Consider the following 24141-nt stretch of genomic DNA (forward strand, 5'->3'; position numbering starts at 1 on the left):
GATTTTCACACATCACTTGTGCGTTGCGTGAAAATCGCAGCATGCTCCTCTTTGTGCGTTTTTCACGTAACGCAGGCCCCATAGAAATGAATGGGGCTGCGTGAAAATCGCAAGCAAGTGCGGATGCGGTGCGATTTTCACGCACGGTTGCTAGGAGACGATCGGGATGGAGACCCGATCATTATTATTTTCCCTTATTTCATGGTTATAAGGGCAAATAATAGCATTCTGAATACAGACTGCATAGTACAATAGCGCTGGAGGGGTTAAAAAAAATAATAATTAAACTCACCATAATCCACTTGATCGCGCAGCCGGCATCTCTTCTGTCTTCATCTGTGCTGTGTGCAGGAAAAGGACCTGTGGTGACGTCACTCCGGTCATCACATGGTCCGTCACATGATCTTTTACCATGGTGACGTACCATGTGATGACCGGAGTGACGTCACCACAGGTCCTTTTCCTGCAATCAGCTAAGATGAAGACAGAAGAGATGCCGGCTGCGCGATCAAGTGGATTATGGTGAGTTAAATTTTTTTTAACCCCTCCAGTGCTATTGTACTATGCATTCTGTATTCAGAATGCTATTAATGTCCCTTATAACCATGAAATAAGGGAAAATAATACAATCTGCAGAACACCGATCCCAAACCTGAACTTCTGTGAGTTGTGGAGAGGAGACCTCTATGGCTGCAGACCAAGGAGGAGGTGAGGGGAGCTGGGCTGACAACCTCTGTCAGTAACAGGGGCGGGACTGTGACAACCTCTGTCAGTAACAGGGGGCGGGGCTGTGACAACCTCTGTCAGTAACAGGGGGCGGGGCTGTGACAACCTCTGTCAGTGACAGGGGGCGGGGCTGTGACAACCTCTGTCAGTAACAGGGGGCGGGGCTGTGACAACCTCTGTCAGTAACAGGGGGCGGGGCTGTGACAACCTCTGTCAGTAACAGGGGCGGGGCTGTGACAACCTCTGTCAGTAACAGGGGGCGGGGCTGTGACAACCTCTGTCAGTAACAGGGGCGGGACTGTGACAACCTCTGTCAGTAACAGGGGGCGGGGCTGTGACAACCTCTGTCAGTAACAGGGGGCGGGGCTGTGACAATCTCTGTCAGTGACAGGGGGCGGGGCTGTGACAACCTCTGTCAGTAACAGGGGGCAGGGCCTTGACAACCTCTTTCAGTAACAGGGGGCGGGGCTGTGACAACCTCTGTCAGTAACAGGGGCGGGGCTGTGACAACCTCTTTCAGTAACAGGGAGCGTGGCTGTGACAACCTCTGTCAGTAACAGGGGGCGGGGCTGTGACAACCTCTTTCAGTAACAGGGGGCGGGGCTGTGACAACCTCTGTCAGTAACAGGGGCGGGGCTGTGACAACCTCTTTCAGTAACAGGGGGCATGGCTGTGACAACCTCTGTCAGTAACAGGGGGCGGGGCTGTGACAACCTCTGTCAGTAACAGGGGCGGGACTGTGACAACCTCTGTCAGTAACAGGGGGCGGGGCTGTGAAAACCTCTGTCAGTAACAGGGGGCGGGGCTGTGACAATCTTTGTCAGTGACAGGGGGCGGGGCTGTGACAACCTCTGTCAGTAACAGGGGGCGGGGCTGTGACAACCTCTTTCAGTAACGGGGCGGGGCTGTGACAACCTCTGTCAGTAACAGGGGCGGGGCTGTGACAACCTCTTTCAGTAACAGGGGGCGTGGCTGTGACAACCTCTGTCAGTAACAGGAGGCGGGACTGGGACAACCTCTGTCAGTAAGAGGGGGCGGGGCTGTGACAGCCTCTGTCAGTAACAGGGGGCGGGGCTGTGACAACCTCTGTTAGTAACAGGGGGCGTGGCTGTGACAACCTCTGTTAGTAACGGGGTGGAGCTATGACAACCTCTGTCAGTAACAGGGGCGGGACTGTGACAACCTCTGTCAGTAACAGGGGGCGGGGCTGTGACAACCTCTGTCAGTAACAGGGGGCGGGGCTGTGACAATCTCTGTCAGTGACAGGGGGCTGGGCTGTGACAACCTCTGTCAGTAACAGGGGGCGGGGCTGTGACAACCTCTTTCAGTAACAGCGGGCGGGGCTGTGACAACCTCTGTCAGTAACAGGGGCGGGGCTGTGACAACCTCTTTCAGTAACAGTGGGCGGGGCTGTGACAACCTCTGTCAGTAACAGGGGGCGGGGCTGTGACAACCTCTGTCAGTAACAGGGGGTGGGGCTGTGACAACCTCTGTCAGTAACAGGGGGCGGGGCTGTGGCTACCTCTTTCAGTAAGAGGGGGCGGGGCTGTGACAACCTCTGTCAGTAACAGGGGGCGGGGCTGTGACAACCTCTTTCAGTAACAGGGGGCGGGGCTGTGACAACCTCTTTCAGTAACGGGGCGGGGCTGTGACAACCTCTGTCAGTAACAGGGGGCGGGGCTGTGACAACCTCTGTCAGTAACAGGGGGCGGGGCTGTGACAACCTCTGTCAGTAACAGGGGGCGGGGCTGTGACAACCTCTGTCAGTAACAGGGGGCGGGGCTGTGACAACCTCTGTCAGTAACAGGGGGCGGGGCTGTGACAACCTCTGTCAGTAACAGGGGGCGGGGCCGTGGCTACCTCTTGGGCTTTGCTTTTATCTTCCATGCTGTCGGGGGATTATTCACATCTTGCAGCTGCTCTGTAGCAGGATGTTGGGTGTGATTGTTCCTAATTATAGCAGATGTAGTCCAGGCCTGGCGAGGTGTGAACACTCAGATACCGCCATGTGTCTGGAGCGCTGCCTGATTAACCCCTTCCCTGCCTGCAGCCCCCCGCGCTGTGTCATGTGGGAGGCAGCTGTAGATGTCGGGGTTCCCCTCCTGATATTACAGTTACAATTCCCGGTAAAACCACAAAAGTCGCCGTCATTCTCCGGAGTCGTGTTCGTTTATCAGATTCCAGGAAAGCTGGGTGACAACCGATGAAAGTGGAGAGGATAGTTATGGGGTGTGGTCCAGATCGTCTATACAAGGGGGATCCCACCCTGTGACCTCATCTGCTCCTGGAGCTGTGGGCGCCCCCCTTTATCTGTAGTGCAGGAGAGGTGGGCCCCCCTTTATCTGTACAGCAGGAGAGCCGGGCCCCCCTTTATCTGTAGTGCAGGAGAGCCGGGCCCCCCTTTATCTGTAGTGCAGGAGAGCCGGGCCCCCCTTTATCTGTTCGTCAGGAGAGCCGGGCCCCCCTTCATCTGTACGGCAGAACAGCCGGGCGCCCCTTTATCTGTAGTGCAGGAGAGCCGGGCCCCCCTTCATCTGTACGCCAGGCGAGCCGGGCCCCCCTTCATCTGTACGCCAGGCGAGCCGGACCCCCTTTTATCTGTACGGCAGGAGAGGTGGGCCCCCCTTTATCTGTACAGCAGGAGAGCCGGGCCCCCCTTTATCTGTACGGCAGAACAGCTGGGCGCCACTTTATCTGTAGTGCAGGAGAGCTGAGCCCCTCTTTATCGGTACTGTAGGAGAGCCGGGCCCCCCTTTATCTGTACGCCAGGAGAGCCGGGCCCCCCTTTATCTGCACGCCAGGAGAGCCGGGCCCCCCTTTATCTGTACACCAGGAGAGCCGGGCCCCCCTTTATCTGCACGCCAGGAGAGCCGGGCCCCCCTTTATCTGCACGCCAGGCGAGCCGGGCCCCCCTTTATCTGCACGCCAGGCGAGCCGGGCCCCCCTTTATCTGCACGCCAGGAGAGCCGGGCCCCCCTTTATCTGCACGTCAGGAGAGCCGGGCCCCCCCTGTAGTGATTCTGGGTCCAGCTTCTGGGGGAGGGCTGCTGCAGCTGGTCTGGACCCAGCGAGGTTCAGGACTGTGTAATGAGGAGGTGATGATGTCACTGATGATGTCACTCACGCGGAAGCGTTCTCCATTTCTAGGTCACCACGTTATTTGTGAATCTTTGGTCGCCGTCCGATTCTTACATTGGATTCTCTAATAAAGACAAATCGGTAAACGGCGAATGGCGGCGCCGCCCAATCAGCTGGTGCCGGTGGCCTCCTGATAGCCTTGAGGTGAGGGCTGCGGATTCTGGGGTCTTCTGTGATGTGACATCAGCATTATATGGCGGCGGCCATCGCTCCGAGCAGAGAACCTCTAAAACAAGTCTTTTTGTCTAATCTAAAGGTGACAATCGGTGACTTTTGTTCCCCACCCCCGCGCGCCCGAGGTGACGGCACCTGGAGCTTCACATTTACATGACCGGGGGGGGGGGGGCGTCCTGCTGAGACCCCGCATGGGGCACAATCCCCCTCCTGAACAGAAGGACCATTTGTCAGTCGTCCTCATTATCAGTACTTGCGCTTGCTGTCAGTGAACAGAGTCAGCTGTAAGGCAGGGGCAGCACGATTTAAATATGACATATGAATAGAGTCAACCCTTACAGACCTAACACTTCTCACAGCTGAGGGTTTGTTCCTGTGTAGCCAGCCTGGACAAATATCCCAGACTCCAGACTGATACAATGTAACAAACCATTTGTGCTGCCGAGTTCACCTCACTGACACATTGTAACAGAGTGGTCACGTGGCAGGAGATTGTCGCAGAGGGCGGGGCTCTGGTCACCGGAGGACGCACTTAGTGTAGAATATAAAAGGTTTAATACAAAATAATTATAAAAATACAATAATAATAATAAGAACTGTACAGGTGAGGATTGGCGCGCGCCTCCGGCTTACAACAGTCCACCACTGCATATGATTGGCTGCCGACTGCGGCAATGTAAGAGGCCCGATGACGCCTCCGCAATGTCCGACAGGGACTGGTGGTAAAAGGGGGAGAGCGTCCGGCAGCCCAGCTGGGGGCAGGACAGGCGTTTGGCGGCCTCTTGCTCCGGGGGGCCGCGCGGCCGGGACATGTTTCCAAGGCGTTTCTTCACGTTACCGGACAGGCTGACCAGGAATCCGTGCGGCCTGTGTAACCAGTGCGTCTGCCGCTCCTTCTCATTGCCATTTTCCGGTAAGTCCATCCACTGCTTGACCAGATCCGCAAAGCTGTTGTCCCCCAGAACGAGCGGCTGGCGGCTGCGGCTCTGGGACAGCAGACACCCCGTCCAGTCCTGGGAGCCGCTCCCCACCCCAATGCCCCCCCACTGCTCCAGGCAAACGTCCGACGTGGATTTCGGGCGGATTCTCTCCTGTCTAGAACGCAGCAGCCCCCCCGAGGTCAGGCGAGAACATGGCGGCTGAATGTGCCTGCGCAGGACTGGGGGAGCTGCCACGTCTTCCTCATCATCCACGTCCTCCTCCTCCCCGCGCAGGGAGCTCCCGGACACCTCCGAGTAGCCGGAGTCCCACTCTAGAGCGCGCTGGCCGCAGCTGACCGGGGAGACGTCGCTGGGTAGATCCACGCAGCAGGCCGAGTCCGCCTCTGACAAGTCCGAAGTGCGATGTGAAGAGCGGATGTCGCGCCTCAGGGGTCGGCGCGCAGGAGGCGCAGAAGATTCCTCCGCAGAAGAGGGAGAGGAACGCTTCAGGTCCTGCAACACACGGAGCATGCAATCCATCTGTTCAGACGCCACGGATCCGGGAACCTTCAGGCGCTGCTGAGGAGAGAGGAGAAGATGAGGTGAGTCGCCCCACAAACCCACAGGCTGCCCCCCCCCCCCCCGACAACGCGTTATTATCCTGACTCCTAGACGCTCAGCACAGATTGATTTGTGCGGGAAACGAGCTGGGACACGATGTTACGGAGCCGGTTTTGGGCCACAACACTCCCCAAATCCCTGGCACACGCCCGGCAGCAGGGAGGAGGGGGGGCAGCAAGCAGAATCCATCCCCTGAGGCACAGCCCCCGCAGGGAGCAAGCAGAGACTCGAAGCGCAAAGCTTCCTGCCTCGGGGCGGACAGAGGCTCCAGCAGCCATGCTGTTAACCCAGTCCCTGCCAGGAGGATCCCCCCCCCCCCCTGTTTGTTTTGGCTGCAGTTTAACATTTCTCTCCCATCTGTTCAACATCTGTGCAGCCAGCCGCTCCAGCTCTGCTACACCACCCACAACAGAGATCACTATCCATGTAGCAGAGCTGCATTTGTCATTTAACTGTTACATTTCTGCACTGTAAGTGAATGTGAACCTGCCCGCGACAAACCCGTCTACCCTAAGGTAAGTAGTAATAAAAGGGCGGAGGAGACAGACCGGAGGGGGCTCCATCTACCGCATCCCCCGTGATAACTCTGAGTACAGATAATGTAGTAGATGTCACCTGCAGTCCTATGTAACACAGTGATACCTCTCTGAGTACAGATAATGTAGTAGATGTCACCTGCAGTCCTATGTAACACCACAGATAACACAGTGATAACTCTCTGAGTACAGATAATGTAGTAGATGTCACCTGCAGTCCTATGTAACACCACAGATAACTCAGTGATAACTCTCTGAGTACAGATAATGTAGTAGATGTCACCTGCAGTCCTATGTAACACTACAGATAACACAGTGATAACTCTTTGAGTACAGATAATGTAGTAGATGTCACCTGCAGTCCTATGTAACACCACAGATAACACAGTGATAACTCTCTGAGTACAGATAATGTAGGAGATGTCACCTGCAGTCCTATGTAACACCACAGATAACACAGTGATAACTCTCTGAGTACAGATAATGTAGTAGATGTCACCTGCAGTCCTATGTAACACAGTGATAACTCTCTGAGTACAGATAATGTAGTAGATGTCACCTGCAGTCCTATGTAACACCATAGATAACACAGTGATAGATCTCCGAGTACAGATAATGTAGTAGATGTCACCTGCAGTCCTATGTAACACCACAGATAACACAGTGATAACTGAGTACAGATAATGTAGTAGATGTCACCTGCAGTCCTATGTAACACCACAGATAACACAGTGATAACTCTCTGAGTACAGATAATGTAGTAGATGTCACCTGCAGTCCTATGTAACACCACAGAGAACACAGTGATAACTCTCTGAGTACAGATAATGTAGTAGATGTCACCTGCAGTCCTATGTAACACCTCAGATAACACAGTGATAACTCTCTGAGTACAGATAATGTAGTAGATGTCACCTGCAGTCCTATGTAACACCTCAGATAACACAGTGATAACTCTCTGAGTACAGATAATGTAGTAGATGTCACCTGCAGTCCTATGTAACACCACAGAGAACACAGTGATAACTCAGCTCTGCTATACAGCATATGCAGTGTAGGGGGTATCTTCATCTATGGCTCTACGCTTTTTTGGCTCTGCTTCCGTTATTGGGGGAGCACGTGCATAATCAGGGGTTAATTGTGTTAGCATCATGTGACCTAATTTTGTCGAGCTCCTTCTTGGGGGCCACGATTCGTTTGTCACATCCTGTCCCCCCATACATCATGCCGGATCTCCCTGCTGCGCCCTATGATTAAGTGATGCTGCATCCTCTGACCCTGTGCCAGGCCTGCAAGCTGTGACAGGAGAGCGGATGTGCCCAGAGTGCCCCCGTCACATAGATTGTAAGCTCTTGGGCTGATAAACTGCTATTACATTGACCTTGACTGCTAAATGACCACAGGAACAGACAGCAAGTAAGTTATGTTCCTGTGATTGTTGTGGAGGGCAAGGACTGGAGAGCGGGGACCAAGGCTGAACACAGACTAGAGAGCGGGGACCAAGGACTAGAGAGCGGGGACCAAGGACTAGAGAGCGGGGACCAAGGACTGGAGAGCGGGGACCAAGGCTGAACACAGACTAGAGAGCGGGGACCAAGGACTAGAGAGCAGGGACCAAGGCTGAACACAGACTGGAGAGCGGGGACCAAGGCTGAACACAGACTAGAGAGCGGGGACCAAGGCTGAACACAGACTAGAGAGCGGGGACCAAGGCTGAACACAGACTAGAGAGCGGGGACCAAGGCTGAACACAGACTAGAGAGCGGGGACCAAGGCTGAACACAGACTAGAGAGCGGGGACCAAGGCTGAACACAGACTAGAGAGCGGGGACCAAGGCTGAACACAGACTAGAGAGCGGGGACCAAGGCTGAACACAGACTAGAGAGCGGGGACCAAGGCTGAACACAAACTAGAGAGCGGGGACCAAGGCTGAACACAGACTAGAGAGCGGGGACCAAGGCTGAACACAGACTAGAGAGCGGGGACCAAGGCTGAACATGGACTAGAGAGCGGGGACCAAGGCTGAACATGGACTAGAGAGCGGGGACCAAGGCTGAACACAGACTGGAGAGCGGGGACCAAGGCTGAACACAGACTGGAGAGCGGGGACCAAGGCTGAACATGGACTGGAGAGCGGGGACCAAGGCTGAACATGGACTAGAGAGCGGGGACCAAGGCTGAACACAGACTGGAGAGCGGGGACCAAGGCTGAACACAGACTAGAGAGCGGGGACCAAGGCTGAACATGGACTAGAGAGCGGGGACCAAGGCTGAACACAGACTGGAGAGCGGGGACCAAGGCTGAACACAGACTGGAGAGCGGGGACCAAGGCTGAACATGGACTAGAGAGCGGGGACCAAGGCTGAACACAGACTAGAGAGCGGGGACCAAGGCTGAACACAGACTAGAGAGGGGGGACCAAGGCTGAACATGGACTAGAGAGGGGGGACCAAGGCTGAACACAGACTGGAGAGCGGGGACCAAGGACTGGAGAGCGGGGACCAAGGCTGAACACAGACTGGAGAGGGGCTGAGCTGTATTAGGAGTTGTCCATGCAGAGGACTTGGATTCCCGGGAGTAGCTCCTGCCTGACACATTCCTCCATCTTGTCCTAACTTGCCTCCTGCTAGGCATTAACCCTGACAGACCACGGGGCCAACAGCGCCGGAGCAGCAGAGGTAGTGCCGACAAAGAGAGCAACCTGAGGGGCTGACTCCAAGAAACCTTCAGCCATGGGCCAAATATGAACAGTGTCCAAACCAGAAAAGGGGGAAGGTGCGACTACAGGACCTGAACCAGGAACCCCACCACATCCCTGCACCCCCCTCCCCAGTGATGGGACTGGGACCAGCAAAAACCCCACTGAAGGCAGAAGCATCATGTGTGCAGCCTCCACATGTGCCCCCCTCTGTGTGCAGCCTCCACATGTGCCCCCCTCTGTGTGCAGCACAGATGAGGACAGAGCAGGGGCCTCTGACAGCGGACCCCTCTGTTCTGCAGAATGGTTGCACTGGGGGCAGCTTATGACCACTGACTGTACACACCAGTGCCGCACTGAACGGGGCATAGTGGTTTAACCTCTTCATTCCAGGCACACTGTATGTGATAACCTCTGCCATACTCACCAGCTGGACGGTGCTCTGCATGCCCCAGAAATCCAGGGGGCAGCAGGCTCAGGTCGGGGTGCAGGCTCAGGTCGGGGTGCAGTCCCAGGCTTGGGGTGCAGTCCCAGGCTTGGGGTGCAGGCTCTTGGTCGGGGTGCAGTCCCAGGCTCAGGGTGCAGGCTCTTGGTCGGGGTGCAGTCCCAGGCTCGGGGTGCAGGCTCTTGGTCGGGGTGCAGTCCCAGGCTTGGGGTGCAGGCTCTTGTCGGGGTGCAGTCCCAGGCTCGGGGTGCAGGCTCAGGTCGGGGTGCAGTCCCAGGCTTGGGGTGCAGTCCCAGGCTCGGGGTGCAGGGTCTTGCTCTGGGTGCAGGCTCTTGCTCGGGGTCCCGTCTCCTGCAGCCGCTGCTCTGATCTCTGAACTTCACTTTCTGTTCTGTCCCTTCACGTCCCAAATTTGCCATAACGCTCAGCCTGACCCCGCCCCCGTCTGGGCAGCAGCCAATCACAGGCCCAGGACCACACGCCCTGGATTTGGGGTTCTACTCAGACTCATTTGGAGAAATGTGAGCCCGAGAGGGGGTGACGGAGCAGGAAGAAGAGGGGAAAGTCCTCGCATTACAGATTAAGTATTAAGGGGGATTTAACTCTTTATGTGACAGAATCATCAGGAAGATACAATGTAACAACCAAGAGGAAACCGAGGACGCGCGAGCCCTTAACCCCTGTCTGGCCGGAGGGGAACGTCCCCAGGTTCAGGATGAATGATTGTTGTCTGGGGGGGATCTATAGGGGGCAGCAGAGGGAGAGGTAATTGGATCTGCCCTCTCAGGGGGTAATTACCCGGCTGCTTACAGTAAGCGTAGCCCCAGGCTGGATATTACCATGTGAATCACGAGGAGGGGAGTGGAGACCAGTCACTGGACCATTGTTCCCAGTTTATACATTTTCAGAGCGAAAAACCACTAAGGAACAGCTGATGAGAGCAAAGCTCTGATTCACAATTGTCATCATCTCTATTTCCCGATCCTGACCCCATAAACTTCAACCTGTATTCCCTCCAGACCCCTCTATCATTCAAGGCTCCTGTTCTCTCCAGGTCCGTATGTACCCTCTAGAGTCTAGACACTTCTTTCAGTTCAAGACCCCCTACACCTCCCTCCAGACCCCTCTACTCCAATCCAGAACCAAGACCCCTCTGTCCTCCATCCAGACCCCTCTGCCCCCAAATCCACACCCCTCTGTCCTCTCCAGACCCCTCTGCCCCCAATCCATACTCTGCTGTCCTCCTCCAGACCCCTCTTCCCCAATCCATACCCCTTTCCTCCTCCAGACCCCTCTGCCCCCAATCCATACCCCTCTGTCCTCCTCCAGTCCACTCTGCCCCCAATCCATACTCTGCTGTCCTCCTCCAGACCCCTCTTCCCCAATCCATACTCCACTGTCCTCTCCAGACCCCTCTGCCCCCAATCCATACTCCACTGTCCTCTCCAGACCCCTCTGCCCCCAATCCATACCCCTTTCCTCCTCCCGACCCCTCTGTCCTCCTCCAGTCCCCTCTGCCCCCAATCCAGACCCCGCTGTCCTCCTCCAGACCCCTCTGTCCCCAATCCATACCCCTCTGTCCCCAATCCATACCCCTGTCCTCCTCCCGACCCCTATGTCCCCAATCCATACCCCTCTCCCCTCCTCCAGACTCCTCTGTTCTTCTCCAGACCCCTCTGCCCCCAATCCATACCCCTGTCCTCCTTCAGACTCCTCTGTCCTCCCTCTATATACCTCTGTCCTCCTCCAGACCCCTCTGCCGTCTGTCCAGACCCCTCTGCCCTCTCCAGACCCCTCTGCCCTCTTCAGACCCCTCTGCCCTAATCCATACCACTTGTCCTCCTCCAGACCCCTCTGCCCCCAATCCATACCCCTCGGTCCTCCTCCAGACTCCTCTGTATTTCTCCAGACTCTTTTGTCCCCCTCCAGACCCAAGACCCCTATGTCCTCCTCCAGACCCTTCTCCTCAATCCAGACCCCTTTGCCCCCAATCTATACACATCAGTCCTCTCTAGACCCCTCTGCCCCAATCCATACCCTGTCTTCCTCCAGACCCCTATGTCCCCTCCAGACCCCTCTGCCCCCAATCCATACCCCTGTCCTCCTCCAGACTCCTCTGTCCTCCCTCTATATACCTCTGTCCTCCTCCAGATCCCTATGTCCTCTGCAGACCCCTCTGCCCCCAATCCATACCCCTCGGTCCTCCTCCAGACTCCTCTGTTCTTCTCCAGACCGCTCTGCCCTCTCCAGACCCCTCTGCCCTCTTCAGACCCCTTTTCCTCCTCCAGACCCCTCTGTCCTCTCCAGACCCCTCTGCCCCCAATCCATACCCCTCTGCCCCCAATCCATACCCCTCGGTCCTCCTCCAGACTCCTCTGTTCTTCTCCAGACCGCTCTGCCCTCTCCAGACCCCTCTGCCCTCTTCAGACCCCTTTTCCTCCTCCAGACCCCTCTGTCCTCTCCAGACCCCTCTGCCCCCAATCCATACCCCTCTGCCCTCCTCCAGACTCCTCTGTTTTTCTCCAGACCCCTCTGTTCTTCCCCAGACTCCTTTGTCCTCCTCCAGACCCTTCTCCTCAATCCAGACCCCTCTGCCCCCAATCTATACACATCTGTCCTCCTCCAGACCCCTCTGCCCTCCTCCAGACCCCTCTGCTCTCCTCCAGACTCCTGTTCTTCTCCAGACCCCCCTGTCCTCTCCAGCCCCCCCTGTCCTCTCCAGACCCCTATGCCCTCCTCCAGACCCCTATGCCCCAATCCATACCCCTATGTCCTCTCCAGACCCCTCTGCCCCAATCCATACCCATCTGCCCTCCCCCAGACCTCTCTGTCCTCTCTAGACTCTTGTCCCCCTCCAGACCCAAGACCCCTCTGTCCTCCTCCAGACCCCTCTGCCCCCAATTCTTACCCATCTGTCCTCCTCCAGACCCCTCTACCCCCAATCCATACCCCTCGGTCCTCCTCCAGACTCCTCTGTATTTCTCCAGACCCCTCTGTCCTCTCCAGACTCCTTTGTCCCCCTCCAGACCCAAGACCCTTCTGTCCTCCTCCAGACCCCTCTGCCCCCAATCTATACCCATCTGTCCTCTCCAGACCCCTCTGCCCAATCCATACCCCTGTCCTCCTCCAGACTCCCGCTATATACCTCTGTCCTCCTCCAGACCCCTCTGCCCCCAATCCATACTCCTGTCCTCCTCCAGACTCCTCTGTCCTCCCTCTATATACCTCTGTCCTCCTCCAGACCCCTATGTCCTCTCCAGACCCCTCTGCCCCGAATCCATACCCCTCGGTCCTCCTCCAGACTCCTCTGTTCTTCTCCAGACCCCTGTCCTCTCCAGACCCCTCTGCCCTAATCCATACCCCTTTTCCTCCTCCAGACCCCTATGTCCTCTCCAGACCCCTCTGCCCCCAATCCATACCCCTCGGTCCTCCTCCAGACTCCTCTGTTCTTCTCCAGACCCCTCTGTCCTCTCCAGACCCCTCTGCCCCCAATCCATACCCCTCTGCCCTCCTCCAGACCCCTCTGTCCTCTCCAGACCCCTCTGCCCCCAATCCATACCCCTCTGCCCTCCTCCAGACTCCTCTGTTCTTCTCCAGACCCCTCTGTCCTCTCCAGACTCCTTTGTCCTCCTCCAGACCCTTCTCCTCAATCCAGACCCCTCTGCCCCCAATCTATACACATCTGTCCTCCTCCAGACCCCTCTGCCCCAATCCATACCCCTCTGCCCTCCTCCAGACCCCTCTTCTTCTCCAGACCCCTATGCCCTCCTCCAGACTCCTCTATTCTTCTCCAGACTCCTTTGTCCACCACCAGAAGCAAGACCCCTCTGTCCCCCCTCTCCTCCATCCAGACCCCTCTGCCCCAATCCATACCCCTATGTCCTCTCCAGACCCCTCTGCCCCCAATCCATACCCCTCTGCCCTCCTCCAAACTCCTCTGTTCTTCTCCAGACCTCTGTCCTCTCCAGACTCCTTTGTCCCCTTCCAGACCAAAGACCCCTCTGTCCTCCTCCAGACCCCTCTGCCCCAATCCATACCCATCTGTCCTCCTCCAGACCCCTCTGTCCTCTCCAGACCCCTCTGCCCTCTTCAGACCCCTCTGCCCTAATCCATACCCCTTTTCCTCCTCCAGACCCCTATGTCCTCTCCAGACCCCTCTGCCCCCAATCCATACCCCTCGGTCCTCCTCCAGACTCCTCTGTTCTTCTCCAGACCCCTCTGTCCTCTCCAGACCCCTCTGCCCCCAATCCATACCTCTCTGCCCTCCTCCAGACTCCTCTGTTCTTCTCCAGACCCCTCTGTCCTCTCCAGACTCCTTTGTCCTCCTCTAGACCCTTCTCCTCAATCCAGACCCCTCTTCCCCCAATCTATACACATCTGTCCTCCTCCAGACCCCTCTGCCTCAATCCAGACCCCTCTGCCCTCCTCCAGACCCCCCTGTCCTCTCCAGACCCCTATGCCCTCCTCCAGACCCCTCTGCCCTCCTCCAGACTCCTGTTCTTCTCCAGACCCCCCTGTCCTCTCCAGACCCCTATGCCCTCCTCCAGACCCCTCTGCCCTCCTCCAGACTCCTGTTCTTCTCCAGACCCCCCTGTCCTCTCCAGACCCCTATGCCCTCCTCCAGACCCCTATGCCCTCCACCAGACTCCTCTGCCCCAATCCATACCCATCTGCCCTCCTCCAGACCTCTCTGTCCTCTCTAGACTCCTTTGTCCTCCTCCAGACCCCTCTGCCCCCAATCCATACCCATCTGTCCTCCTCCAGACCCCTCTACCCCCAATCCATACCCATCTGTCCTCCTCCAGACCCCTCTACCCCCAATCCATACCCCTCGGTCCTCTTCCAGACTCCTCTGTATTTCTCCAGACCCCTCTGTCCTCTCCAGACTCCTTTGTCCCCCTCCAGACCCAAGACCCCTCTGTCCTCCTCCAGACCCTTCTCCTCAATCCAGACCCCTCTGCCCCCAATCTATACCCATCTGTCCTCCTCCAGACCCCTCTGCCCCAATCCATACCCCTCTGTCCTCTCCAGACCCCTCTGCCCCAATCCATACCCCGTCCTCCTCCAGACCCCTATGTCCCCTCCAGACCCCTCTGCCCCCAATCCATACCCCTGTCCTCCTCCAGACCCCTATGTCCCCTCCAGACCCCTCTGCCCCCAATCCATACCCCTGTCCTCCTCCAAACACCCTCTATATACCTCTGTCCTCCTCCAGACCCCTCTGCCCCCAATCCATACCCCTCGGTCCTCCTCCAGACTCCTCTGTTCTTCTCCAGACCCCTCTGTCCTCTCCAGACCCCTCTGCCCCCAATCCATACCTCTCTGCCCTCCTCCAGACTCCTCTGTTCTTCTCCAGACCCCTCTGTCCTCTCCAGACTCCTTTGTCCTCCTCTAGACCCTTCTCCTCAATCCAGACCCCTCTTCCCCCAATCTATACACATCTGTCCTCCTCCAGACCCCTCTGCCTCAATCCAGACCCCTCTGCCCTCCTCCAGACTCCTGTTCTTCTCCAGACCCCCCTGTCCTCTCCAGACCCCTATGCCCTCCTCCAGACCCCTCTGCCCTCCTCCAGACTCCTGTTCTTCTCCAGACCCCCCTGTCCTCTCCAGACCCCTATGCCCTCCTCCAGACCCCTATGCCCTCCACCAGACTCCTCTGCCCCAATCCATACCCATCTGCCCTCCTCCAGACCTCTCTGTCCTCTCTAGACTCCTTTGTCCTCCTCCAGACCCCTCTGCCCCCAATCCATACCCATCTGTCCTCCTCCAGACCCCTCTACCCCCAATCCATACCCATCTGTCCTCCTCCAGACCCCTCTACCCCCAATCCATACCCCTCGGTCCTCTTCCAGACTCCTCTGTATTTCTCCAGACCCCTCTGTCCTCTCCAGACTCCTTTGTCCCCCTCCAGACCCAAGACCCCTCTGTCCTCCTCCAGACCCTTCTCCTCAATCCAGACCCCTCTGCCCCCAATCTATACCCATCTGTCCTCCTCCAGACCCCTCTGCCCCAATCCATACCCCTCTGTCCTCTCCAGACCCCTCTGCCCCAATCCATACCCCGTCCTCCTCCAGACCCCTATGTCCCCTCCAGACCCCTCTGCCCCCAATCCATACCCCTGTCCTCCTCCAGACCCCTATGTCCCCTCCAGACCCCTCTGCCCCCAATCCATACCCCTGTCCTCCTCCAAACACCCTCTATATACCTCTGTCCTCCTCCAGACCCCTCTGCCCCCAATCCATACCCCTCGGTCCTCCTCCAGACACCTCTGTTCTTCTCCAGACCCCTCTGTCCTCTCCAGACCCCTCTGCCCTCTCCAGATCCCTCTGCCCTCTCCAGATCCCTCTGCCCTCTCCAGACCCCTCTGCCCTAATCCATACCCCTTTTCCTCCTCCAGACCCCTATGTCCTCTCCAGACCCCTCTGCCCCCAATCCATACCCCTCGGTCCTCCTCCAGACCCCTCTGTCCTCTCCAGACCCCTCTGCCCCCAATCCATACCCCTCTGCCCTCCTCCAGACTCCTCTGTTCTTCTCCAGACCCCTCTGTCCTCTCCAGACTCCTTTGTCCTCCTCCAGACCCTTCTCCTCAATCCAGACCCCTCTGCCCCCAATCTATACACATCTGTCCTCCTCCAGACCCCTCTGCCCCAATCCATACCCCTCTGCCCTCCTCCAGACTCCTCTATTCTTCTCCAGACTCCTTTGTCCACCACCAGAAGCAAGACCCCTCTGTCCCCCCTCTCCTCCATCCAGACCCCTCTGCCCCAATCCATACCCCTATGTCCTCTCCAGACCCCTCTGCCCTCCTCCAGACTCCTCTGTTCTTCTCCAGACCTCTCTGTCCTCTCCAGACCAAAGACCCCTCTGTCCTCCTCCAGACCCCTCTGCCCCAATCCATACCCATCTGTCCTCCTCCAGACCCCTCTGCCCCCAATCCATACCCCTCGGTCCTCCTCCAGACTCCTCTGTCCTCCTCCAGACCCCTCTGCCCTCTTCAGACCCCTCTGCCCTAATCCATACCCCTTTTCCTCCTCCAGACCCCTATGTCCTCTCCAGACCCCTCTGCCCCCAATCCATACCCCTCGGTCCTCCTCCAGACTCCTCTGTTCTTCTCCAGACCCCTCTGTCCTCTCCAGACCCCTCTGCCCCCAATCCATACCTCTCTGCCCTCCTCCAGACTCCTCTGTTCTTCTCCAGACCCCTCTGTCCTCTCCAGACTCCTTTGTCCTCCTCTAGACCCTTCTCCTCAATCCAGACCCCTCTTCCCCCAATCTATACACATCTGTCCTCCTCCAGACCCCTCTGCCTCAATCCAGACCCCTCTGCCCTCCTCCAGACTCCTGTTCTTCTCCAGACCCCCCTGTCCTCTCCAGACCCCTCTGCCCTCCTCCAGACTCCTGTTCTTCTCCAGACCCCCCTGTCCTCTCCAGACCCCTATGCCCTCCTCCAGACCCCTATGCCCTCCACCAGACTCCTCTGCCCCAATCCATACCCATCTGCCCTCCTCCAGACCTCTCTGTCCTCTCTAGACTCCTTTGTCCTCCTCCAGACCCCTCTGCCCCCAATCCATACCCCGTCCTCCTCCAGACCCCTATGTCCCCTCCAGACCCCTCTGCCCCCAATCCATACCCCTGTCCTCCTCCAGACCCCTATGTCCCCTCCAGACCCCTCTGCCCCCAATCCAGACCCCTCTGCCCCCAATCTATACCCATCTGTCCTCCTCCAGACCCCTCTGCCCCAATCCATACCCCTCTGTCCTCTCCAGACCCCTCTGCCCCAATCCATACCCCGTCCTCCTCCAGACCCCTATGTCCCCTCCAGACCCCTCTGCCCCCAATCCATACCCCTGTCCTCCTCCAGACCCCTATGTCCCCTCCAGACCCCTCTGCCCCCAATCCATACCCCTGTCCTCCTCCAGACACCCTCTATATACCTCTGTCCTCCTCCAGACCCCTCTGCCCCCAATCCATACCCCTCGGTCCTCCACCAGACTCCTCTGTCCTCCTCCAGACCCCTCTGCCCTCTTCAGACCCCTCTGCCCTAATCCATACCCCTTTTCCTCCTCCAGACCCCTATGTCCTCTCCAGACCCCTCTGCCCCCAATCCATACCCCTCGGTCCTCCTCCAGACTCCTCTGTTCTTCTCCAGACCCCTCTGTCCTCTCCAGACCCCTCTGCCCCCAATCCATACCTCTCTGCCCTCCTCCAGACTCCTCTGTTCTTCTCCAGACCCCTCTGTCCTCTCCAGACTCCTTTGTCCTCCTCTAGACCCTTCTCCTCAATCCAGACCCCTCTTCCCCCAATCTATACACATCTGTCCTCCTCCAGACCCCTCTGCCTCAATCCAGACCCCTCTGCCCTCCTCCAGACTCCTGTTCTTCTCCAGACCCCCCTGTCCTCTCCAGACCCCTATGCCCTCCTCCAGACCCCTATGCCCTCCTCCAGACCCCTATGCCCTCCACCAGACTCCTCTGCCCCAATCCATACCCATCTGCCCTCCTCCAGACCTCTCTGTCCTCTCTAGACTCCTTTGTCCTCCTCCAGACCCCTCTGCCCCCAATCCATACCCATCTGTCCTCCTCCAGACCCCTCTACCCCCAATCCATACCCATCTGTCCTCCTCCAGACCCCTCTACCCCCAATCCATACCCCTCGGTCCTCTTCCAGACTCCTCTGTATTTCTCCAGACCCCTCTGTCCTCTCCAGACTCCTTTGTCCCCCTCCAGACCCAAGACCCCTCTGTCCTCCTCCAGACCCTTCTCCTCAATCCAGACCCCTCTGCCCCCAATCTATACCCATCTGTCCTCCTCCAGACCCCTCTGCCCCAATCCATACCCCTCTGTCCTCTCCAGACCCCTCTGCCCCAATCCATACCCCGTCCTCCTCCAGACCCCTATGTCCCCTCCAGACCCCTCTGCCCCCAATCCATACCCCTGTCCTCCTCCAGACCCCTATGTCCCCTCCAGACCCCTCTGCCCCCAATCCATACCCCTGTCCTCCTCCAAACACCCTCTATATACCTCTGTCCTCCTCCAGACCCCTCTGCCCCCAATCCATACCCCTCGGTCCTCCTCCAGACTCCTCTGTTCTTCTCCAGACCCCTCTGTCCTCTCCAGACCCCTCTGCCCTCTCCAGATCCCTCTGCCCTCTCCAGACCCCTCTGCCCTAATCCATACCCCTTTTCCTCCTCCAGACCCCTATGTCCTCTCCAGACCCCTCTGCCCCCAATCCATACCCCTCGGTCCTCCTCCAGACCCCTCTGTCCTCTCCAGACCCCTCTGCCCCCAATCCATACCCCTCTGCCCTCCTCCAGACTCCTCTGTTCTTCTCCAGACCCCTCTGTCCTCTCCAGACTCCTTTGTCCTCCTCCAGACCCTTCTCCTCAATCCAGACCCCTCTGCCCCCAATCTATACACATCTGTCCTCCTCCAGACCCCTCTGCCCCAATCCATACCCCTCTGCCCTCCTCCAGACTCCTCTATTCTTCTCCAGACTCCTTTGTACACCACCAGAAGCAAGACCCCTCTGTCCCCCCTCTCCTCCATCCAGACCCCTCTGCCCCAATCCATACCCCTATGTCCTCTCCAGACCCCTCTGCCCTCCTCCAGACTCCTCTGTTCTTCTCCAGACCTCTCTGTCCTCTCCAGACTCCTTTGTCCCCCTCCAGACCAAAGACCCCTCTGTCCTCCTCCAGACCCCTCTGCCCCAATCCATACCCATCTGTCCTCCTCCAGACCCCTCTGTCCTCCTCCAGACCCCTCTATTCTTCTCCAGACTCCTCTATTCTTCTCCAGACTCCTTTGTCCACCACCAGAAGCAAGACCCCTCTGTCCCCCCTCTCCTCCACCCAGACCCCTGTGCCCCTAATCCATACTCCTCTGTCCTCCATCCAAACACCTCTGTCCTTTCCAGACCCCTCTGCCCTCCTCCAGAATCCTGTTCTTCTCCAGACCCTCTGTCCCCCACCAGAACCAAGACCCCTCTGTCCTCTAGACCCCTCTCCTCCCACCAGACCCTTCTGTTCTCCTCCAGACTCATCTGTCCCCCACCAGATCCTGTTGTCCATCAAGACCCCTCTATTATTCTCCAGACAACTCTGTCCCCCTCCAGACCCCTCTGTCCCCCACCAAACCCCTCTGTTGTCCCTCCAGACTCCCCTGTCCTTCTCTAAACTCCTCTGGTCCTTTCCAGAACCCTCTGTTCTCCTCCAGACTCCTCTCCAGATACCTCTGTCCTCCTGCAGACCCCTCTTTCCTCCTCCAGATACCTCTGTTCTCATCCAGACCCCTCTGTCCCCCACCAAACCCCTCTGTCATCCCTCCAGACTTCCCTGTCCTCCTCCAAACTCCTTTGGCCATTTCCAGACCCGCTGTTCTCCTCCAGACTCCTCTATCACACTCCAGAATCCTCTGTCTCCCTCCAGACTCCTCTGTTCTCCTCCAGACCCTTCTGTCCTCCCTCCAGTCTCCTCTGTCCTCTCCAGATACCGGTCCTCCTCCAGCCCCTTCTGTCCTCCTCCAGACCCCTCTCCTCCATCCAGACCCCTCTGCCCCTAATCCATACCCCTCTGTCCTCCCTCCAAACCCCTGTCCCCCACCAGACCCCTCTGTCCTCCTCAAGACTCCTGTTCTCCTCCAGACCCCTGTCCTCAATCCAGACCCCTCTGTCCTCCCTCCAGACCCCTCTGTCCTCAATCCATACCCCTCTGTCCTCAATCCAGACCCTTCTGCCCCAATCCATACCCCTCTGTCCTCTCCAGACCCCTCTGCCCCCAATCCATACCCCTCTGTCCTCCTCCAGACTCCTCTGTTCTTCTCCAGACCCCTCTGCCCCCAATCCATACCCCTGTCCTCCTCCAGACCCCTATGTCCTCTCCAGACCCCTCTGCCCTCCTCCAGACCCCTCTCCTCCCACCAGACCCTTCTCCTCCCACCAGACCCTTCTCCTCCAGACTCCTCTGTCCCCCACCAGATCCTGTTGACCCTCCAGACACCTCTATTATTCTCCAGACAACTCTGTCCCCCTCCAGACCCCTCTGTTGTCCCTCCAGACTCCCCTGTCCTCCTCGAAACTCCTCTGGTCCTTTCCAGAACCCTCTGTTCTCCTCCAGACTCCTCTTTCCTCCTCCAAACTCCTCTGTCCTCTTTCTATATACCTCTGTCCTCCTCCAGACTCCCCTGTCGTTCCTCCAGACTCCTGTCGTCCCTCCAGACTCCTCTGTCGTCCCTCCAGACCCCTCTGTCGTCCCTCCAGACCCCTCCAGACCCCTCTGTCGTCCCTCCAGACCCCTCTGTCGTCCTTCCAGACCCGTCTTCCCGCCCCTCCAGACCCGTCTTCCCGCCAGACCCCTCTGTCCTCCTCCAGACTCCTCCGTCTTCCCGCCAGACCCCTCCGTCCTCCCTCCAGACCCCTCTGTCCTCCCTCCAGACTCCTCTGTCCTCCCTCCAGACTCCTCTGTCCTCCCTCCAGACTCCTCTGTCCTCCCTCCAGACTCCTCTGTCCTCCCTCCAGACTCCTCTGTCCTCCCTCCAGACCCCTCTGCCCTCCTCCAGACCCCTCTCCTCCCACCAGACCCTTCTCCTCCAGACTCCTCCGTCTTCCCGCCAGACCCCTCTGTCCTCCCTCCAGACTCCTCTGTCCTCCCTCCAGACTCCTCTGTCCTCCCTCCAGACCCCTCTCCTCCCACCAGACCCTTCTCCTCCCACCAGACCCTTCTCCTCCAGACTCCTCTGTCCCCCACCAGATCCTGTTGACCCTCCAGACACCTCTATTATTCTCCAGACAACTCTGTCCCCCTCCAGACCCCTCTGTTGTCCCTCCAGACTCCCCTGTCCTCCTCGAAACTCCTCTGGTCCTTTCCAGAACCCTCTGTTCTCCTCCAGACTCCTCTCCAGATACACCTGTCCTCCTCCAGACCCCTCTTTTCTCCTCCAAACTCCTCTGTCCTCTTTCTATATACCTCTGTCCTCCTCCAGACTCCCCTGTCGTTCCTCCAGACTCCTGTCGTCCCTCCAGACCCCTGTCGTCCCTCCAGACCCCTCTGTCGTCCCTCCAGACCCCTCTGTCGTCCCTCCAGACTCCTCCGTCTTCCCTCCAGACTCCTCCGTCTTCCCGCCAGACCCCTCCGTCCTCCCTCCAGACTCCTCTGTCCTCCCTCCAGACTCCTCTGTCCTCCCTCCAGACCCCTCTGTCCTCCCTCCAGACTCCTGTCTTCTCGCCAGATTCCTCTGTCCTCCCTCCAAACCCCTCTGTTCCCCACCAAACCCCTCTGTGATCCCTCCAGACTTCCCTGTCCTCCTCCAAACTCCTTTGGCCCTTTCCAGACCCCTCTGTTCTCCTCCAGACTCCTCTATCACGCTCCAGATTAATCTGTCTCCCTCCAGACTCCTCTGTACTCCTCCAGATACCTGTCCTCCTCTGGACCCCTCTCCTCCATCCAGACCCCTCTGCCCCTAATCCATACCCCTCTGTCCTTTCCAGACTCATCTGTCCCTCACCAGACCCCTCTGTCCTCCTTGAGACTCCTCTATTCTTCTCCAGACACCTCTGTCCCCCACCAGACCCCTCTGTCCTCCTCGAGACTCCTCTATTCTTCTCCAGACACCTCTGTCCCCCTCCAGACCCCTCACCATACTCCTCTGCCCTCCTCCAGACCCCTCTGTCCTCTCTAAACCCCTCTTGTCCTCCCTCCAGACCCATCTGCCCCCAATCCATACCCCTCTGTTGTCCTCCTCCAGACCCCTCCCTCTGCCCCCAATCCATACCCCTCTGCCCTCCTCTAGACCACTGTCCTCTCCAGACCCCCTCTGCCCTCTCCAGATCCCTCTGCCCTCCTCCAGACCCCTCTGTCCTCTCCAGATCCCTCTGCCCTTCTCCAGACCCCTCTGCCCTCCTCCAGACCCCTCTGTCCTCTCCAGACCCCTCTGCCCTAATCCATACCCCCTCGGTCCTCTCCAGACCCCTCTGCCCTAATCCATACCCCCTCGGTCCCCCTCTGTTCTTCTCCAGACCCCTCTGTTCTTCTCCAGACCCCTCTGTCCTCTCCAGACTCCTTTGTCCCCCTTCAGACCCAAGACCCCTCTGTCCTCCTCCAGACCCTTCTCCTCAATCCAGACCCCTCTGCCCCAATCTATACCCATCTGTCCTCCTCCAGACCCCTCTGTCCTCTCCAGACCCCTCTGCCCCCAATCCATACCTCTGTCCTCCACCAGACCCCTATGTCCCCTCCAGACCCCTCTGCCCTCAATCCATACCCCTGTTCTCCTCCAGATCCCTATGTCCTCTCCAGACCACTCTGTCCTCCTCGAAACTCCTCTATTCTTTTCCAGACACCTCTGTCCCCCTCCAGACCCCTCCCTTTGCCCCCAATCCATACCCCTCTGCCCTCCTCCAGACCCCTCTGCCCTCCTCCAGACTCCTGTTCTTCTCCAGACCCCCCCTGTCCTCTCCAGACCCCTATGCCCTCCTCCAGACTCCTCTGCCCCAATCCATACCCCTCTGCCCTCCTCCAGACTCCTCTGTTCTTCTCCAGACCTCTCTGTCCTCTCCAGACTCCTTTGTCCCCCTCCAGATCCAAGACCCCTCTGTCCTCCTCCAGACTCTTCTGCCCCAATCCATACGCCTATGTCCTCTCCATACCCCTCTGCCCTCCTCCAGACTCCTCTGTTCTTCTCCAGACCTCTCCAGACTCCTTTGTCCCCCTCCAGATCCAAGACCCTTCCGTCTTCCTCCAACCCCCTCTGCCCCCAATCCATACCCATCTGTCCTCCTCCAGACTCCTCTATTCTTCTCCAGACTCCTTTGTCCACCACCAGAAGCAAGACCCCTCTGTCCCCCCTCTCCTCCATCCAGACCCCTGTGCCCCTAATCCATACCCCTCTGTCCTCCATCCAAACACCTCTGTCCTTTCCAGACCCCTCTGTCCTCCTCGACCAAATGCTATGTCATCCCTCCAGACCCCTCTGCCCTCCTCCAGAATCCTGTTCTTCTCCAGACCCTCTGTCCCCCACCAGAACCAAGACCCCTCTGTCCTCCTCTAGACCCCTCTCCTCCCACCAGACCCTTCTGTTCTCCTCCAGACTCATCTGTCCCCCACCAGATCCTGTTGTTCATCAAGACCCCTCTATTATTCTCCAGACAACTCTGTCCCCCTCCAGATCCTGTTGTCCATCAAGACCCCTCTATTATTCTCCAGACAACTCTGTCCCCCTCCAGATCCTGTTGTCCATCAAGACCCCTCTATTATTCTCCAGACAACTCTGTCCTCCTCCAGACCCCTCTGTCCCCCACCAAACCCCTCTGTTGTCCCTCCAGACTCCCCTGTCCTTCTCTAAACTCCTCTGGTCCTTTCCAGAACCCTCTGTTCTCCTCCAGACTCCTCTCCAGATACCTCTGTCCTCATCCAGACCACTCTGTCCCCCACCAAACCCCTCTGTCCTCCCTCCAAACCCGTCCCCCACCAGACCACTCTGTCCTCAAGACTCCTGTTCTCCTCCAGACCCCTCTGCCCTCAATCCAGACCCCTCTGTCCTCCCTCCAGACCCCTGTCCTCAATCCAGACCCCTCTCCTCAATCCAGACCCCTATGCCCCAATCCATACCCCTCTGCCCCAATCCATACCCCTCTGCCCCAATCCATACCCCTCTGTTCTTCTCCAGAACCGTCCTCCCGCCAGACCCCTCTGCCCCCAATCCCTACCCCCTCTGTCCTTCCTTTCTGTCCTCCTCCAGACTCCTCTCCTACCGCCAGACTCCACTGTCCCCCACCAGAAGCAAGACCTTTCTGTCCTCCTCCAGACCCCTCTCCTACCGCCAGACTCCTCTGTCCCCCACCAGATCATGTCATCCCTCCAGACCCTCTGTCCTCCTCCAGTCCCTTCTGTCC

The 24141-nt window shown here is 57.9% G+C and overlaps 1 protein-coding gene across 3 annotated transcripts; it reads right to left on the minus strand.

The window, feature by feature from the left end:
• Positions 1 to 4578: 4578 nt before the first annotated feature.
• INKA1 (inka box actin regulator 1) lies at positions 4579 to 9647 on the minus strand. Of its 3 annotated transcripts, none has more exons than XM_040408106.1 (3): positions 9508 to 9631; positions 9243 to 9313; positions 4579 to 5534 (listed from the first exon to the last, which is right to left on the minus strand). In XM_040408106.1, exons 2-3 carry the CDS (start codon positions 9261 to 9263, stop codon positions 4668 to 4670), a joined length of 888 nt encoding a protein of 295 aa, XP_040264040.1. In that variant the 5' UTR covers positions 9264 to 9313; positions 9508 to 9631; the 3' UTR covers positions 4579 to 4667. The 3 variants fall into 3 exon arrangements, with proteins under 3 accessions (XP_040264040.1, XP_040264039.1, XP_040264038.1); XM_040408105.1 differs by having other exon boundaries at positions 4579 to 5537; XM_040408104.1 differs by having other exon boundaries at positions 4579 to 5537; positions 9243 to 9647.
• Between the last annotated feature and the right edge of the window lie 14494 nt (positions 9648 to 24141).

The sequence above is a fragment of the Bufo bufo genome, chromosome 9 (genome assembly GCF_905171765.1).
Source record: "Bufo bufo chromosome 9, aBufBuf1.1, whole genome shotgun sequence".
Classification (NCBI taxonomy): Eukaryota; Metazoa; Chordata; class Amphibia; order Anura; family Bufonidae; genus Bufo; species Bufo bufo.

Bases quoted from the DNA above. Each gene is read 5' to 3' on its own strand.
- INKA1 (XM_040408104.1), bottom strand. From the start codon at position 9,263: ATGCAGAGCACCGTCCAGCTG. The intron at 5,538-9,242 runs GTGAGTATGGCA...CTCTCTCCTCAG, and splicing joins TGCAGAGCACCGTCCAGCTG to CAGCGCCTGAAGGTTCCCGG.